The 20,289-nt window shown below is 43.8% G+C and overlaps 1 protein-coding gene across 1 annotated transcript in view; it reads right to left on the bottom strand.

Annotated features, from left to right (window-relative positions):
• Window positions 1-14,421, bottom strand: part of LOC136862832 (sarcospan) — a 233,893-nt gene extending 219,472 nt beyond the window's left edge. Inside the window, exon 1 of the mRNA XM_067139100.2 lies at window positions 13,397-14,421. Coding sequence (XP_066995201.1) covers window positions 13,397-13,760 — 364 coding nt within the window. The 5' untranslated portion in view covers window positions 13,761-14,421. The remainder of the gene's footprint in view (window positions 1-13,396) is intronic.
• Between the last annotated feature and the right edge of the window lie 5,868 nt (window positions 14,422-20,289).

Here is a 20,289-nt window from a genome sequence, read left to right as displayed (position 1 = left end):
AAAGCAATACGCTGGCATTAAAGGCTTTGCAGTAACCCGCAAGGCAAGTAAGCACATTGTTTCTTTGTCTTCTTCCCACTGGTTTTACGTCATACCGACACAGATAAGTATTGTGGCGACGATGGGATGGGACAGGGCTAGGTGTAAAAATGGGAAAACGGAAGAGCGTCTACAGGGCTGTCGACAGCTTATAACTACACAATATACACCATGTAGCCAACTCGTTCTGTTGTGTGCATTGTCTTTGATATCTCGAGTTACTCTTATTCAGAAAATGTGTAACCGGACGAGTTAACTTCGCGGTTTGGCCCCCACATGCCTGTGAGCTTACATTCGGGAGCCCACCATCGGCAGTCTCAAAAATATTATCTGTGTTTTTTTTTTTTTTTTTGCTTTACGTCGCACCGACACAGATATGTCTTACGGTGACGATGGGATAGGAAAGGCCCAGGAATTGGAAGGAAGCGGCCGTGGCCTTAATTAAGGTACAACCCCGGCATTTGCCTGGTGTGAAAATGGGAAACCACGGAAAACCATCTTCAGGGCTGCCGACAGTGGGGCTCGAACCCACTATCTCCCGATTACTGGATACTGGCCGCACTTTCTGTGGTTTAACATTTTAAATGCATTAGTCATGACCGCTGCCTTCTCAGTCTTAACCTTGTCCTATACAGCGCCGCCGAAAACTTTTCTGAATTAATGGAACGTTAAGATGGCAAAAAAAGATACGGTAGTGTAGCTATAGTGTTTCATGTTTCGCAGGAGTAAAATGTGTACACGGTTTTAATTTAAAGTTTTGAATTTACGAATAACGTGCATTAAATTATACCCTCCCCTCTATAACATTCCGCCCTGTCATTCGTAATTTTACCGATCATACCTCAAAAAAAAAAAAAAAAATTTAAAAAATCAGGGATTGTCACGTTTCCGGAGTATCTGATGGACCTCATGGCATGGCCAAGGAGTCTCGTGTTTTTCTTTTCGTTGTAAGTTGTTTGTGCATGTAACTGGGTATTGTGCACATGTATCTTGGCTAATTGCCTGTAATGTTCAATACATACTGAAATACTAGTAACAAAATATTTTAAAATTCCATTCTACTACTTTTGTGGTATTCGAAGACGCCGATGTACCGCAGAAGTTATTTTAGGTTCCAGTAAATCTATCAACATGAGACTGGCATATACCAAATACCACCCGACTGGGCCGGGATCGAACCCGCCAACTTAAGCTCAGAAGGCTAGAGCTCTACCGTCTGAGCTAATCAGCCCGGCGATCATCTCCCTATGAAGGTCTGTTACGATGAAACACGTCCTCAGATAACTATGCTATATCGATCTTCTACTGTGATTTTGAAATCATGATATTTTCAAATTCTTTCCCACCACATGGATACGGTATTTTCGGAGTAAGCATATTTGGTTAGTAACTCACCAGCATCAGCGATATCGGGCGAAGCTCATTTCTAAGAAACATTCTTGGGCATAAGCATTTCACAATTGATGACTCAGACAACAGTTCCAATCGTTTGAGGGCATATCTGGAGGCGTCCCTTTACTCATTTTGAGTACAGAATAGCCATTCTAGCATCAAAAGTTGAAAACTAGAAAAGCAGCTGGAATTGACGAGATTTCTGGGGATATACCAAAGACAATGGGTTGGGATATGGTACCATATCTGAAGTACTTAAATGATTTCTGTTCGCATGGAGGAGCTGTACCAAATGATGGGTGGAGGGTTGCTGTAGTAGCCAAAATGTATAAAGGTAACGCTGATAAACATCAAGCCGAAAATTACAGGCCAGTCACATTGACGTGTGTTACACGTAAGCTTTGGGAAAGCATTATTTCTGATTATATTAGACATGTTTGCGAAATTAATAATTGGTTCGATAGAAGGCAGTTCAGGTTTACGAAAGTTTATTCCACTGCAGCTCAACTTGTAGGATTCCAGCAAAATATAACAGGCATCTGCCGGCCCCGTTGTAGCATGCCTGCCTCTTACCCGGAGGCCCCGGGTTCGATTCCTGGCCAGGTTAGGGATTTTTACCTGGACCTGAGGCTAATGTGATTAGAATTGAGGAGCTATCCGACGGTGAGATAGCAGCCTCGGTCTAGAAAGCCAAGAATAACGGCCGAGAGGATTCGTCGTGCTGACCACACGACACCTCACAATCTGCAGGCCTTCGGGCTGAGCAGCGGTTGGTTGGTAGGCCAAGACCAATTCAAGGGCTGTAGTGCCATGGGGTTTGGTTTGGTTTGGTTTGGTTTGGTTTGGTTTGGTTTTTAACAGCTATCTTGGATTTAGGAGGTCAAATTGACTGTATCGCGACTGATCTATCTAAGGCATTTGATAGGGTAAATCATGGGAGACTACTGGCAAAAATGAGTTCAATTGGACTGGACAAAAGAGCGACTGAATAGGTGGCTATATTTCTAGAAAACAAAACTCAGAGAATTAGAGAAATGTCTAATCCTGTAATCATTAAGAGGGGAATTCTCAAAGCAGTATTATTGGACATTTATGTTGTCTTATATATATAAATGATATGAGTAAGCAAGTGGAATCAGAGGCAAGGCTTTTTGCGGATGATGTTATTCTGTATAGAGTAATAAATAAGTTACAAGATTGTGACCAACTGCAAAAATTCCTCGACAATGTTGTGAGATGGACAGCAGGCAATTATATGATAAACGGGGTTAAAAGTCTGGTTGTGAGTTTCACTAACAGGAAAAGTCCTCTTAGTTTCAATTATTGCGCTGATGGCGTGAAAGTTCCTTATGGGGATCACTGTAAGTACCCAGGTGTTAATACAGTACAAGGAAGGATCTTCACTGGGGTAATCGTAATCACATAAATGGGATTGTAAATAAAGGGTACAGATCTCTGTACATGTATGGTTATGAGGTTATTTAGGGGATATAGTAAGGATGTAAAGGAGAGGGCATATAAGTCTCTAGTAAGACCCCAACCAGGGTGTGGTTCCAGTGTATGGGACCCTCACCAGGATTACTTCATTCGAGAACTGGAAAAAATCCAAAGAAAAGCAGCACGATTTTTCTGGGTGATTTCCGACTAAAGAGCAAACGTTGCACACTTCGCGCTGGGACGCAGTATTATACGAGTTGTTTTATCGAGAACAAGCTGGCGAATAGTTTTGCATTCGAGAGATGGTGGGTTCGAATCACACTGTCAGCAGCCCACAAGATTGTTTTCCGTTTTCACACCTGGCAAATGCTTGAGTTGTACCTCAATTAAGGCCATTATCGCTTCCTTCCCAGTCCTACCCCTATTCCAACACATCGCCGCCGTTAAGACTTGTCTGCTCGGTGGGACGTAAAACCACAAAACACAACAAATGAAAATATCACGTGCTGACTCAATGAAAAGCACAAGTTATTATATCCATATGAATCTCCGGGTGTCCCTTCACCTTTTTTTTTTTTACGTCGCACCGACACAGATATGTCTTATGGAGACGATGGGACAAGGAAGGGCTAGGAGTGGGAAGGAAGCGGCCGTGGCCTTAATTAAGGTACAGCCCCAGGATTTGCCTGGTGTGAAAATGGGAAACCACGGAAAACCATTTTCAGGGCTGCCGACCTTGGGATTCGAACCTACTATCTCCGGAATACTGTATACTGGCCGCACTTAAGAGACTGCAGCTATCGAGCTCGGTTTCACCATTTCTAGACAGTTCCCTTCAGAACTAAGTGAATAAGAATAAGTCTTATGATTGGGCCTATCACACAAATTGTGCCACCAGTTCTCTTTCCTCAAGATGTCGATTCGGTAATCCTACACTTACCATCCCATCTAACCATCTCATTATTTGTATGTAACACCACACTTCTCCTTTCGTTGATAGTTCTCATCCATGTAGAAATTCCACACAAAGTCACGTACCGGATGAATGTATGATTTTGACCATCCTCTTATTCTTAACTGCGTCACAGTTAACTCATAAATTAGGACTAACCTGTTAGAATAATGAACCAGCTTGAATTTCAAACTCTGTGTAAACTAGCACTCAGGTCAGGTCGATGTAATATTTGATTGATGTAACTTTAAAGCTTTTCAGTCTGTTAAAAAAACATTCATTACCGCACATATAACACTACAACATATCTATAAAATAATACAAGTTAATAAATAAAGAATGAAATATTTATTCTACAAGAAAATCCTCAGATTCTATCAAGTCACTGTAAATCATAACCATAATAATAACAATATTGATTACTTTGCGTATACTTATCAATGAATTGTGAAGTGGTGATGTTTTTTTTTTTTTGCTAGGGGCTTTACGTCGCGCCGACACAGATAGGTCTTATGGCGACGATGGGATAGGAAAGGCCTAGGAGTTGGAAGGAAGCGGCCGTGGCCTTAATTAAGGTACAGCCCCAGCATTTGCCTGGTGTGAAAATGGGAAACCACGGAAAACCATTTTCAGGGCTGCCGATAGTGGGATTCGAACCTACTATCTCCCGGATGCAAGCTCACAGCCGCGCGCCTCTACGCGCACGGCCAACTCGCCCGGTGAAGTGGTGATGTTATGAACAAGTGGAACAAATTATGATTTCAGTAGTCCTCCACTGTCACCTTCGGAACTCTGAGAAAATTTTCTGAAGAGAGGAAGTCGCCATGTGGTTTTCTAGAAATGTGTTCAAATTCAAATTTCAAATTTTTTAATTAATTTTTTTTGCCGGTTGCTTTACGTCGTACCGGCACAGATACGTCTTATGGCGACGATGGGACAGGAAAGGGCTAGGAGTGGGAAGGAAGCGGCCGTGGCCTTAATTTGCCTGGTGTGAAAATGGGAAACCACGGAAAACCATTTTCAGGGCAGCCGACAGTGGGGTTCGAACCTACTATCTCCCGAATACTGGATACTGGCCGCACTTAAGCGACTGCAGCTATCAAGCTCGGTCTTCATTAAAAAAATATTTTAGCCGTGTTCCAGCGTTTTTACCAATGGGCCTTATTTTGTTCAAAACTTTACGTTTAAAATCTATCCTCAAACTTTTGTAGTCTTATTCCTGCTGTATTTCCGACTTGTCTCCGTGAGGCATTGGCATTGGGAACTGAAGGTTTCCAGTTCGAATCCAACCTTGGTCAGAACTTTATTTTTCTGATATACCCCTTATTTTCTATTATTTTCTCAATAATTTACATGCTGTGGTCTCTTTCGTTTTACAGCTATTTGCAATATTTTAAATCATTATTCGTCATTGTCTCTTGAACATCTCGTAAGTTTTATTCGTTAGCGTCGTCGGCGAAAGTACCGAAAATATAGAAGAAAATAAGGGATGTAATAGTAAAGGAAAAAGCTGACCGAGGTCGGACTCGAACTCGAAACCTTCAACTCCCAACTTCTATGCACTAGCGATACGCCACGGAGCCAAGCCTGAAATACATGCGGGAGTAAGGCTACAGACGTTTGAGGGTAGATTTTGAACGTTAAATTTTGAACAGTCCGCCTCTGTGATGTAGTGGTTAGTGTGATTAGCTGTCACCCCTTGAGGCCCGGGTTCAATCCCGGCTCTGCCACGAAATTTGAAAAGTGGTACGAGGGCTGGAACGGGGTCCACTCAGCCTCGGGAGGTCAACTGAGTAAAGGTGGGTTCGATTCCCACCTTAGCCATCCTGTAAGTGATTTCCGTGGTATCCCACTTCTCCTCCAGGCAAACGCCAGGATGGTACCTAACTTAAGGCCACGGACACTTCCTTCCCTCTTCCTTGTCTATTCCTTCCAATCACCGCCCCCCCCCCCCCACAAGGCCCCTGTCCAGTATAGCAGGTGAGGCAGCCTGGGTGAGGTACTGGTCCTCCTCCGCAGTTTTATCCCCCGACAAGATGTCTCACGCTCCAGGACACTGCCCTTGAGGCGGTATAGGTGGGATCCCTCGCTGAATCCGAGGGAAAACCAATCCTGGACGGTAAGCGGATTAAGAAAGAAATAATAATAATATATATTTTCATTATAGATTGTTATTCCTTTCAGCGTTCAGTCTGCAAGCTTCTGTGAATTTACTAACGCCTCCACAATTCTCTATTTGTAATAAACTCTGAGACCTCAATTAGTTCCATACCTCTTATCTTCAAATCATTAGAAACTGAGTCCAACTATTGTCGACTTGGTCTTCCTTTAGTTCTCTTACCCTCCATGACCGCGTCCATTATTTTCCTATCCTCCTCCATTCGCCCCACACGACCCAACACCGAAGCCTGTTTATGCACACAGCTTCATCAATCGAGTTAATTTCTAACTTAGTCTATATCTTCTCACTGCGAGTACCCTCCTGCCATTGTTCCCACCTGTATGTACCAGCGATCATTCTCGCTACTTTCATGTCTGTTACTTCTAACTTACGAATAAGATACCTTGAGTCCACCCTGATTGACTCCCGTATACCCAAGTTGCTCTGAAAACAGACCAGTGTAAAGATTGTTTCGTTCCTGAGCTGACTTCTTTCTTACAGAATGCTGTTGATCGCAACTGCCAACTCACTGCATTACCTTTGCTGCACCTTGATTCAATCTCTTTTACTATACTACCATTCTGGGAAATTACATACTTTTCAGTTCTGGTAGGTTTCTTCCCTACTGACATCACTTTAGTTTCTGGAAGGCTAATTTTCATAGCATACTCATTGCATCTATTTTCAAATTCTAAGATAATAGACTGCTGGCGCCGAGCGAGAGGCTGCACGGTTTGGGTGACGTAGCTGTCGGCTTGCAGTCGGGAGATAGCGGGTTTGAACCCCAGTGTCGGCAGACCTGAAGATGGTTTTTCCGTGGTTTCCTTTTTCACCACACCAAGCAAATGCTGGGGCTGTACCTTAATTAAGATCAAGGTCGCTTCCTCCCCACTCTTAGCCCTTTCCTATCGCACTGTCGGCATAAGACCTATTTGTGTCGGTGCGACGTAAAGCAAGACATAAAACTGCAGGCTTTCAGCACTGTCTGCCATTAAGACCAAGTCGTCGACATAGACCAAACTGCTTAATACATTTCCATCCGTCTAAATCGCGCCCTGCGACATTGTACCTTTCAGTAGACGATCCATACAAACCACGAACGACAAATGCTACAAATGTCTTGAATCAAGAACTCATTCGACAATCAGTTCTCACAGCAGCCCAATTGTCAACATAAATGCCTTTGATTGCTTTTAAATCCCATAACCCCAGTACGGCTCACATCTCTTCCCTCAGGATTGTATCATATGTCTTCTCTAGGTCTACAAAACACAAACACAGCATAACCGACCTATCTATGGTTAATAATAATAATAATAATAATAATAATAATAATAATAATAATAATAATAATAATCATAATCATAATCATAATAATAAACGACATTTAGTTCTCCTCTCAAGCTGTGCACATCAACGGGAAATCGGATATTCTGTTCTTGGGCCTTACCTCAAAACAAAGAAATAAATAGGAACATGTAACTAGGCTTCTAAACATGAAGACTGACACTTTTGTGTACTCTATAGGCCTAGGCCCTACAGTATAACGTCATCCACAAACAGCCTTAAGTTATCTGCTTTCCTCATATAACTTACAGAATATACATAAGAAAACAAAGTTACAATAAACCTGCCTTACGGGATCCCCCTCTTAACCGTTACAGGATCAGATAATCTTTCTACTACTCTAATTCTCTGAGTTCTTTTTCCTAGAAATTTAACCACTCATTCAACAACTTTTTCTAATTCAATAGCCCCATGATCAGCAGTTTCCTATGATATACACTAATAAAAGCCTTGAATAGTTCAATGATGGTTACTGATCTCATAAGAGTATTTAAGGGTTGTAGCAGGATGTACGCCAGCCCCGCGGTCAAGGGGTAGCGAGCCTGCCTCTTTCCCGGAGGCCCCGGGTTCAATTCCCGGCCAGGTCAGAGACTTTTTACCTGCACCTGAGGGTAGGTTGGAAGTCCACTCAGCCTACGTGATTCTGACGAAGAGATTAGAAAACCAAGAATTATCTGCAGGCCTTTGGGCTGAGCAGCGGTCACTTCGTAGACCAGGTTCCATCAGGAACATATCGCCGCAGATTTTGTTCTTCTTTAGAAAGGAGAGGGCGTGTAAGTCTCTTAAGTTCCCCAATTAGAGCATGGTTCCAGTGTATGGGACCCACATAAAAATTACTTTATATTATAGCTGGAAAACTCCAAAGGAAAGCAGCACCATTTACCCTGGGCGATTTCCGACAAAAGATTGGTGTTAAATTGCTGCAAAGTTTCGGCTGGGAAGGCCTGGGAGTAAGCAGATGACCTGCTCAACTAAACAGCATGTTCCAAGCTCTCAGTGGAGAGATGTCATAGAATGAAATTAGTACACGAATAAGCTTGAATGGAGTTTTTAAAAGTAGGTAATAATAGTGTTATTTATAATGTTATTTGCTTTACGTCCGACTAGCTACTTTTACGGTTTTCGGAGACGCCGAGGTGCCGGAATTTAGTCCTGCAGGAGTTCTTTTTACGTGCCAGTAAATCTACCGACACGAGGCTGACGTATTTCAGAACCTTCAAATACTACAGGACTGAGCTAGAATCGAACCTTCCAAGTTGTAGTCAGAAGGCCAACGCCTCAACCGTCTGAGCCACTCATCCCGGCTTTACAAGTAGGGAAGATGATATGAAGATTAAATTTTGAACTCAAGTGAGCAAATGGGGGAAAATATTCGTCCTATTTGCACATCACTGGTGATTGATATTGATTAATCTTAATCTTAGTGAGTTAGTACAATATGAAAATGATGCAATATGTTGACAAATAAGTAAATTACAGTACTTGTCAATCACTGGATGCATGAAATTTTGTAGCTTATTGTGTTTTAGTATTAGTAACAGCACAGTAGATTAATAACGAAAGTTTTTGTTGTTTAAAAAGTGTTTGGCTTCCGGTCTTGTTCGACTATGCAATCAGCCTCAAATTTTACATTTTGATACTTGTAAACGGAACTCCTTCTTTGTGATATTAACCATTATATGCAACGTTGGATTGGCATGATGTAATTTATCTATTAACAACGAACCCAAACACTCAGTCCCTGATTCTGAGGCTTTAATTAAACGCAGCTAAAATCCCCGATCTAGCCGAAGTCAAACTCAGGGCCTTCTGAATCGTAGGCCATTATGCTGATCATTGAGTCAAAAAGCCGCACGAACGAAGGAAGGTGAGCGCATTAAAGTGTTATCCGGCGTTGTAAGTAACCATGAATTCGATGAATATATATATAGGGCCTATATTTCTTGGCTTCTACTGTAGGACATGTTCGTATTGGCTCTCTAGCACCCAATGCTTCACCGAAAACTTCCCGTAGCATTTTCAAGGGTTGTATGCGATTGCAAGATCGGGATAATCGAATTACAGCGCAGCTGATTGTCATTTTAAAGTGCTTACATTCGAGAATTCCATGACCGTAGACTTAGGGGTACAACAAGAAATCCTTTTTCAATGCACAATTTCGGTACTCCAGCATTTTCTAAAATCGATAGCAATTCTCGGAACGGTAATAATATAGCATTATTATCTTCGAAACGTTTTTTCAAAATAAGCAGGTAATTTCGAGAAACCGTGCAGATGTTGTATAACATTAATTCCTATAAATGGCGGTATAGTTATATTAAGCAAGCTGGGTGTTACTCTGGAATCATCTGTTATGTTTTTAAATAGCGATATGCTGTATTTCTAGAACTGTTTTGGTGTGTTATTCTCCTACCGTGATGTTTGGTCCTTATTTGTCAAATACTGAACTGTGAATAGGTTCAGTTATAAACGTTTGGTCAACTATGGGGATGCCAAGCCAAGGCGGCAAAGGCTCGTTCGGTTCACCGTCAAAAGTTGAAGAAAACAGAAACGAGACTCCTACTTCTGTCGTAGCAGATAGCCTTGGGGTTTTTTCAACCTATATCAAATATGATCTCACTACTCTGTCGCACAAAATGCCTAGGTTGCGGATATTGGAAGCCTTTACCCTCCATTCCTCCAGCGGGCTTCATATTCTAAACGGGGAGATTTTTCTTTGTAGGATGAAAATGAAAACTACAACCTGTTTTCCAGTCATTCATCGGGTGAGGGATGTAATGCATGAATCAGATATAGGCTGTTAGTACGATGGGGTCGCCACCCCCAAAGTGATTTATTAATGACTGATAGATGCTATGAAATGAGAATGAAGAGTGTTGTTGGAATGAAAGATGACAGGGAAAACCGGAGTACCCGGAGAAAAACCTGTCCCGCCTCCGCTTTGTCCAGCACAAATCTCACATGGAGTGACCGGGATTTGAACCACGGTGAAATGTCGTATGGCTTTTATTGCCGGGATATCCCAGGACGGGTTCGGCTCGCCAGGTGCAGGTATTTCCATTTGACTCCCGTAGGCGACCTGCGCGTCGTGATGAGGATGAAATGATGATGAAGACAACACATACGCCCAGCCCCCGGGCCATTGGAATTAACCACTTCAGGTTAAAATCCCCGACCCGGCCGTGAATCGAACCCGGGACCCTCTGAACCGAAGACCAGTACGTTGACCGTTCAGCCAACGAGTCGGACTGAACCACGGTATCCAGCGGTGATAGGCCGACGCGCTGCCGTCTGAGCCACGGAGGCTCTCTTTGTAGGTTATAGTTCAAAATTATTGTGTGTTAAATATAGAAGTGTCCGCCTCTGTAGTATAGTGGTTAGTGTGACTAGCTGCCATCCCTGGAGGACTGGGGTCGATTCCGGCTCTGTCACGAAATTTGAAAAGTGGTACGAGGGATGGAACGGGGTCCACTCAGTATCGGGAAGTCAACTGAGTAGAGGGGTAGTTCGAATCCCCTCTCAGCCATCCTTGAAGTGGTTTTCCGTGGTTTTCTACTTCTCCACGCAAATGCTGGAATGATACCTAACTTAAGGCCAGGGCCACTTCCTTCCCTCTTCCTTGTCTATTCCTTCCAATCTGCCCATCCCTCACAAGGCCCCTGTTCAGCATAGCAGGTGAGGCCGCCTAGTGGAGGTACTGGTCCTCCATCCCTGTTGTATCCTCCCGACCCAAAGTCTCACGCTCCAGGACACTGCCCTTGAGATGGTAGAGGTGGGATCCTTCGCTGCGTCCGAGGGAGAAACCAATCCTGAACGGTAAACGGATTAAGAAAGAAAGAAAGAAAGAAAGGAAGAAAGAAAGAAAGAAAGAAAGAAAGAAAGAAAGAAAGAAAGAAAGAAAATATAGAAGGCATTTGCGGTATTAATGTTAGTACGCATGAAATCTGAATTATATCTTCGTTCCTAACATTTTCCCATTTACTTGCAGTGGACGTGGATTAAGCCCACTTTTACGGCCAAGTGTTCAGGAAGCCAATCCTATGTTGAGGGATACATTCACATGTGTGTGTGACTGTGATGGTTTGTGCTGGCCCCAGGGTGTAGTGGTAGCATGCCTGTGGCAGCCTCTTACCCGGAGACCCCGGGTTCGATTCCCGGCCAGGTCAGGGATTATTACCTGGATCTGAGGGCTGGTTCGAGGTCCACTCAACTGAAGCTATCTGACGGTGAAATACCGGCTCCGGTCTAGAAAACCAAGAATAACGGAATTGGTGATTCGTCGAGCTGACCACACGACACCTCGTAATCGGCAGGCCTTCGGGTGAGCAGCAGTCGCTTGGTAGGCCATGGGCCATGGCCCTTCGGGGCTGTTGCGCCATGGGTTTCTTGTGATGGTTTGTACTGCGGTGTTTTGTTTGTAAAGGGCGAGTTGTGTATTTAGATAGGGCCTTCAGAAGGGAAGGTTGCAACGCTGACCACTCAGCCAAGGAACATCTCTTGATAGCAGTATGTAATATACTCACAAAAGACATTAATTAATATCGGAGTATGGCCTCCGAAGAGGCGTGATGATTATATCTTTCTAATTGACGCCGTATAGGCGACCGCTGCGTCAGTGAGGATGGGCCCTATATATGATGAATCCTCGAGCCATCGGAATTAACCTATGAAGGTTAAAGTCCCCGACCCGGTCGGGAATCGAACCCGAGACCCCCTGGACCAAAGGCCAGCACGCGAATCATTTACTCGTGAGGCCGGATATGAAAGACAGGGGGAGACCAAGGCGACGATGGATGATTCGGTTGTTAATGATTTAATAATAAGCGGTGTAGAACTATACGAGATCATACCTTCAAGTAGAGAATTATGGAGGCATTTAATTAATTCGCAGAGACTTTCAGAGTTAACACTGGAAGGCAAAACAGTACGAAGGTGAATGAATGAATGAATGAATGAATGAATGAATGAATACTGATCTGCATTTAGGGCAGTCGCCCAGGTGGCAGATTCCCTATCTGTTGCTTTCCTAGCCTTTTCCTAAGTGATTTCAAAGAAATTTGAAATTTATTGAACGCCTCCCTTGGTAAGTTATTCCAATCCCTAACTCCCCTTCCTATAAATGAATATTTGCCCCAGTTTGTCCTCTTGAATTCCAACTTTATCTTCATATTGTGATCTTTCCTACTTTTATAAACGCCAGTCAACTTATTCGTCTACTAATGTCATTCCACGCCATCTCTCCGCTGACAGGTGTATGTAATAATAATAATAATAATAATAATAATAATAATAATAATAATAATAATAATAATAATAATAATAATAATAATAGCCCTTTACCAAATATTGCAAAAAAAATCAAAAGCCTTATACAGTGTAATATGTTGGAGAGACATATTGAAAATTTCAGTGTTAGCACGTATGAGGAGGCACCTCAAGTATTAGTTATTTATACTCATTCCTCCCAACATTGCGTGCTCAGTCTGACGTCTATCATCAAACAAATTAACCCGAGTGAAGCCGGGTACTGCTATCAATAAACAAATACCGGTAAAATGCATTTACATTATAACAAGAATCGGGATGGTTGGCTATGTTTCGTATAGTATAGTATACAGTACCGGTAATCAAAAATATCACGATGAAAATGAGAACATGTCAGTGACTACTGGACAACAATTACGCAAGATTTCAACCAAATAAACACAGTTTTCCTCCAGGACACACTTCCCCATGTACAGCCAAATGCGGGATTTTATTTCCACGATCAAAGATCAATGGACCTTGCCCGGAGACTGTTCTCAATTAACTGGAAGTATGCCACGATATTTAACTGCAGAATGGTGAACAGTAAATGGGTACTGGCTTCAATTCTACATCGATCAGTTTTAGTCAGTGAATAATAATATGGCATGCTAGATATTTTTGCTGAAATGTTGTCAAAATATTTATTCCTCCTAGCTTATCTAGTAAATATCTACCAAAGCAGGAGTTCTACTATTAGAACAATTTTATTATGGATTACGGGGAAATTCCCGGCTTCAAACTAAATAATGTTAGAGTCCTACCTTTCCCTGTTCGACTGAGAACGATCATCCGGCTGTGTCGGAGCGAGTTCCTTGTGGGCGCGTGCCGGCCGCCAATATTGGCGCCTATGATGTTCTGTGGCACAGTCGTGCTGAGGCAGTTGGCTTGGGAGGGTGTCCTATCCATGGGTGGCACGGGTGAGACTATTGAAGGCAGATTTCCGACAGACGAACTGTTCAGACTGCCGCTACCAGTAGCCGTCATCCCACCTCTCATGTTGTCGTACAGGCTGACAGGCCGACTGCGGTGTATAATGTCGTCCGCTATCCTCACAGTCGGTTTGAAACTAGAGTCACCCGCACGAGGCAGTGTATGACTACTACTGCTACCTTGATTGGTTAACATTGCTGCTGAGTACGAGAAACGATTGCGAAATGAACTGACACTTTCACACTTCACCGAGAGATAATAAGTAGCCTCCGTAATTAGTTTAAATGCCTCATGTCAGAAGTACTAGTAGTAACAACTTCTGCACGTTTGGTTATAATGTAGTCACACGAGCACCATTAAACTACTACACACGCACACAAGAACCAGTCAACTTACATTTCTTCTTCGTTACTAGTGGACACTCATCCGGCACATTAACCACATGCAAAACATGGTTGAACTGAACATGAGAATCAGCATGCTACTACTGCCCACCTATCGGGTCACGTGACTTGCCATGGAGTGGGGAGTAACCTTCCCTAATTGTTTGCCTGTTGTCAAAACAGGCCTTTGTTGCAGTGACGTCACGAACCTGTCTCAGCGTAGGCGGATGATGTAAGCAGCTCAATGCCACTCCCGTGCACACGGCCGTCTCCTACCGTGGTCAGTTGCAAAACACATTCCTATGTAGCACCAGCCCGCCAGTAATGCGTCCAGCCTTCGCACTTTCTCTTGCCAACCTACGTAACTTCAAGTTTCACTGTCATGAGCTCGCTTCAATGTGTGCTCTGGTGAGTCTCGATTCACTCCAGGGACCGTCACCTGGTTTCTATCCGCTCCCTTCCCAATTCCAACTAAGACTGGCTGCCTTCCCCTAGCAGCAGCTGGTGCAGCGAGCAGCCGCGTGCGTGCCGTGGGTAGAGAGGCCCAGCTCAACTTAGACAGACGACTGCTACTCTTCCCATTTACTCGAAAAAAAAAAAAATCACACATATTCTAGTGGTTTTCATCCTGTATTTCTCTTTCTAGTTTACTGCACGAGCAGGCCTAGAGAGGCAGTCTCCCATCAGAAATGTAGGTCTATCTGATGTGCAGTACTGCTCTTGAAATTTTCTTCTTCTTCTTCTCCTTCTTCCTGACCTTTTCCCAATTACCTGGGATCGACACTTTGTTCAGGTTTAGCCCATTTTTTCTGTGGGATCCCTTTCCTGACCCCAACTCAATGTGTGGTTCTGTGGTGATTGACAGTGTGATACTTCTTTTTCTTCTTTTCTTCCTTTTCTACCGAACTGTGTCGCACATGTGGATTTGACCCTGTTTTACGGCCGGATGCCCTTCCTGACGCCAACCCTACGTGGAGGGATGTAATCACTATTGCGTGTTTCTGTGGTGGTCGGTAGTGTAGTGTTTGAAGACGAAAGTGTTGGGACAAACACAAACATCCAGCCCCCGGGCCAGACAAATTAATCAGAGGCGATTAAAATCCCCGACCCGGCCGGGAATCGAACCCGGGACCCTCTGAACCGAAGGCCTCAACGCTGACCATTCAGCCAATGAGGCTGACAATGTGATACGTTGTATGTTAAAGAAGATGTGTATTAGAACGAACTCAAACACCCAGCTCCTGAACTAGAGGAATTGACTAAACAACGTTAAAAACCTCGACCCGGCCGGTAATCAAACCCGGGGCCCTCTGAACCTGTAGTATCAGTGTGCAGACACTTCAGCCAAATGAGCCGCACTCCGGACGTATTAATGAATACTTCAAATTTTGTAACAGGAATAAGGAACAATGTTGGATTAGGTTTTTCTAGGAAAGACGAAATTGTGCTGCATAATCCACGGCAAGGCCATACGGGGTGATTAAATCCCCTCCTCCCCCCACCGCCACAAAAAAGATAAAATACCTTGACAAATTTAAACAGCACGTACGGATTTTCGAAAATTCAACCCATTTATTGAAAAATATTATGAAATCAAGCATTTTCAAAATAGAAGGGTCACATGAAACCTATAAAAACTGCTCTATTTATTTAACACATTAACTGAATAAAAATAAATTAAGATTTTAAGTATTGCGAGGAAATATGGACCGTTTATGGTTAATAAATTACGCATCATCCATTATTCAAATATCTACACTCCCGACCAAGTTATTCATGTCCAAAAATTTATACTTGGGACTTTTATTAGCATCTTAGGAATATTGATAAAGGAGAACATATTGTCTTAATATTGTAAGTGTTTAAATACTGTACATAGCCTATATAGGGTTATTCAGCTAAAATGTCCACCTTACCGAGCTCGCTAGCCGCAGTCGCTTAAGTGCGGCCAGTATCCGGTATTCGGGGGATAGTGGGTTCGAAGCCCACTGTCGGCAACCCTGAAGATGGTTCTCCGTGGTTTCCTTCTTTCACACCAAGTAAATGCTGGGGCTGTACCTTAATTAAGGCCACGGCCGCTTCCTTCCCACGCCTAGCCCTTTCCTGTCCCATCGTCACCATAAGACTTACAGTATCTGTGTCGGTGCGACGTAAAGCAACTTGCAAAAAGATGTCCACCTCAAATAACTCATGAACCGTTCAAGATATCAACACTATATCTTCATTTCCATAATGTTACCAAGGAGATCATCATTAAATTTGCAATACTTTTCCAGGGTGTCAATATATGTTGAGATAACGGAAATATTTTTTTAAAAGTAGAACTACGCTGTTTTCTGTACCTAGACTCTTAAAAAAATATTGTTCATTCAGGGCCGTTATTTTTTTGAAAATCGAACAAGTACGTCTTGAGAAAATGTAATGTATTCAAACGTGCTGTCTTTGCCAGCCGGAGATTGCCCTACTCGATTCGCTCTATTTGATACGTGAGCTAGCTGTTGACATGCAGAGTTCCTCCACCTTCTTCTGACAGATAGATATTCGCTCTACTGTGTCCATGAATAGGCACACTCTGATAAAATATATGACTTAAACGCCGTAGGTGAGAGGTAAAGGAAAAGCAGATAGGCGATGGGTTTCCTTTCCTATCCGACTGCTCTTGGTCAACCCTTGTTCTTTCCTGATCCCGACGATATTGGGTTTGCAAGGCCTAAGGCACGGGTGTCAAAGCTTGCCCCGCTGTAGGCGCAGTGTCCGTGCTTGAAATGACTGTGCACGAGGGCGCAAGTCGCTTTCCCTCATTCCGCTTGTACTTCCCTCGTTGCTGACTCAGGGTTGTACACGCGTAGCAGTGTCAGGCTCCAGTTACATGTTCTGGTCTACAAGTAATTATAGAAATATTCAGCTGCACAGGCTGTGGCATAAGGATTCACACAGTAATTTGTTAGTGTGCGCTTGTATTTGTGTACTTTTGTACCAACACGGTTGTTGAAGAGAAGCCTCTTTTATCATAGCCTATTTTCTTTTGTTTAATTTTATGAAAGCATGACGTTTAGGTACAGAAGTGATGAAAAATGAAATGGCGTATGGCCTTTAGTGTCGGTAGTATCCGAGTACATGTTCGGCTCGCCGGGTGCTGATCTTTTGAATTGATGCCCGTAGGCGACCTGCGCGTCATGATGAGGATGGGATGATGAAGACGACACATACACCTAGCCCCCTTGCCAGCGGAATAACCAATGATAGTTCAAATTCCCGAACCTGCCGGGAATCGAACCCGGGGCCCTGTGACCAAAGCCATGGAGCCGGACACAGAAGTGATGTAGTAGTGGCATAGTATTCGGTATTATTCTGCTTCATAGTTGTTGTCTGGCTCCATGGCTAAATGGTTAGCGTGCTGGCCTTTAGTCACAGGGGTCCCGGGTTCGATTCCCGGCAGGGTCAGGAATGTTAACCATCATTGGTTAATTCCGTTAGCACTGGGGCTGGGTGTATATGTGTCGTCTTAATCATTTCATTTTCATCACGAAGCGCAGGTCGCCTACGGGTGTCAAATCAAAATACCTGCATCTGGGGAGCTGAACTTGTCCTCGGAGACTCCCGGCACTAAAAGCCATACGCCATTTCATAATTGTTATAGGAGAGTTAAGCATGTTAAGCCACTAAAACGTAAACGCCTGCCGAGCAAGTTGCCATGCGGTTTGGTTCACGCAGCTATAAGCTTGCATTCGGGAGATAATGCGTTCGAATCACACTGTCGACAGCCCTGAAGATGATTTTTCGTCTTTTCGGAATTTCATACCAGGAAAATGCTGGTGCTGCATCTTAATTAAGGCCACGGTCACTTCCTTCTTACCCCTAGTTCTTTTCCTATCTCATCGTCGCCATAAGACCCATCTGTGACGGTGCGACGCAAAGTAAATTGAAAATAAAATTCCAATGTACTTCATTGCTTATGGCAACCTTTAAAGTGTTCTGTCTGTCTGTCTGTCTGTCTGTCTGTCTGTCTTTCTTTCTTTCTTTCTTTCTTTCTTTCTTTCTTTCTTTCTTTCTTAATCTGTTTACTCTCCAGAGTTGGTTTTTCCCACGGACTCTGCCGCCTCAAGGGCAGTGTCCTGGAGCGTGAGACGGGGAATACAACTGGGAAGCAGAGCCAACACCTCACCCAGGCGGCCTCACCTGCTATGCTGAACAGGGGCTTTGTGGGAGGATGGGAAGATTGGAAGGGGTAGACAAGGAAGAGGGAAGGAAGTGACCGTTGCCTTAAGTTAGGTACCATCCCGGCATTTGCCTGGAGGAGAAGTGGGAAATTACGGAAAACCACTTTGACCTCCTGAGGCGGAATGGACCCCGTTCCCTCCCTCGTACCACTTTTAAATTTCGTGACCTCCGGGGGTGGCAGTTAATCACTCTAACCACTACACCACAGAGGGGGGACAACCTTTAAAGTAATTATTTTGCTGGTAAACGGTGATTGCATTGTTCGATACATTTTATACAAAGGCCATGTTGAATTCGTTTAATTATATGAAATAAAGTATACATGTATTGTACGGTGTACTGTAGTTATGAACATGAAATGTACACTCCTCCGGGCTTGCACTATCTGACAACGACCTGGGCTAGCGCTCATATCAGCTGTTCCTCGTGCACGCAGAATTGTCAGTCAGCTCGTGACCTTGACATGCCTGGCCTAAGGAGTCCAATTTTCTCCGCATTCGTGGCCGTTCTCTTTCGTTTGTTCATTCTTCGAGAGATCGAACCACTTCCTTTTCCCCTTCTGATTAATGCTAAGATTGCCCAGTTGTAATATTAGTACTTCTTCAAATAATACTCACTTCCACTACCACCATTATAATAATGTTATTTGCTTTGCGTCCCACTAACTACTTCTAAGGTTTTCGGAGACGCCAAGGTGCCGACATTTAGTCCCGCAGGAGTTCTTTCACATGCCAGTAAATCTACCGACACGAGGCTGACGTATTTTAGCACCTTCAAATACAACCTGCAAAGTCGGGGTTAGAAAGCCAGCGCCTCAGCCCGGCCACTACCACCATTACTTTCAAACATTCATTGTAATGTTTACTATTTCTCCTCATACTTGGCATTTCTTTCTGTTTATTAATGCTTCTCCTTTCTCTGCCACTTTGCCCACAACTTTGTGGGGACGTGTTGCGATCCCTGTCACGCAGGGGAATTTTACCCATTTTTACGGGCAGATGTCCTTCCTGATGTCAATCATGTATGATTTCCCTTTTGCCTAGTGTTCACACTAACTCAGGTGGACCGGGCGAGTTGGTCGTGCGGTTAGAGGCGCGCGGCTGTGAGCTTGCATCCGGGAGATAGTGGGTTCGAATCCCACTGTCGGCAGTACTGAATATGGTTTTCCGTGGTTCCCCATTTTCACACCAGGCAAATGCTGGGGCTGTACCTTCATTAAGGCCACGGCCGATTCCTTCCAACTCCTAGGCCTTTCCTATACCATCGTCGCCACAAGACCTATCTGTGTCGGTGCGACGTAAAGCCACTAGCAAAAACAAATTGGTGGGTTTTGGTGACGATGGGATAGGAAAGCGCTAGGACTGGGAAGGCAGTGGCCATGAAAATGGTGTGAAAATGACAAAGTACGGAAAACCATCTTCAGGGCTGCTGAAGGTGGCGTTCGAACTTTGAACCTACCATCTCCCGAACGCAAATTAACCGCCACAAGGCCCACACCACGCAGCTAGTTCGTTCCATCCTGGGTGGTTTAATGTCACGTCAGGAAAATAATGTTGTTCCATAGAACCCGTCGCAAATTTATTTTCCTTTACGTGTTACCTACGATTATATGAAAGGTGTTAAATTATAATTTTATCGCAATGTACTTATGGGCTCTATAGCGAATGCCTAGCTGTCAGAAGAAGGTGCAGGAATTCTGTACGTCTACAGCTACAGTAGCTCATGTTTTGCACGTAGCGTGAATCGAACACGGGAGCCCCAGCTGGCAAATGAAGCACGTTTGAATTTCCTGGAGAAGTACGTGTAGAATTATCAAAAGAATCACGCTGCTGAATTTGTAATGTTTGAATGTTCAAGGCTATGTATTGAACCCATGACCTTTGTGCCCTAAGAATTTTAAGTATGAAAAGTTACTACATTTCTGAAAATTTCTCGATATCACGGGAGTGACACGTGGCAAGGGGGTAGCTACTTTCCGTCCCACGCTCTGGGATACGTGACGTCATCCGCACGTGTCGGACGTGGAAGGATACCGAAGAAAGTTTGAGACTGCTAAGCCATTTTGGTGGGTTATTTCAGAATAGCGCGTGTGTATGGCGTCCCCACGCGAAGTCGACAGA

The sequence above is a fragment of the Anabrus simplex genome, chromosome 2, assembly GCF_040414725.1.
Source record: "Anabrus simplex isolate iqAnaSimp1 chromosome 2, ASM4041472v1, whole genome shotgun sequence".
Lineage (NCBI taxonomy): Eukaryota > Metazoa > Arthropoda > Insecta > Orthoptera > Tettigoniidae > Anabrus > Anabrus simplex.
Note: the sequence above shows the minus strand (reverse complement) of the source record. Positions and strands in the feature narration are given on the sequence as shown.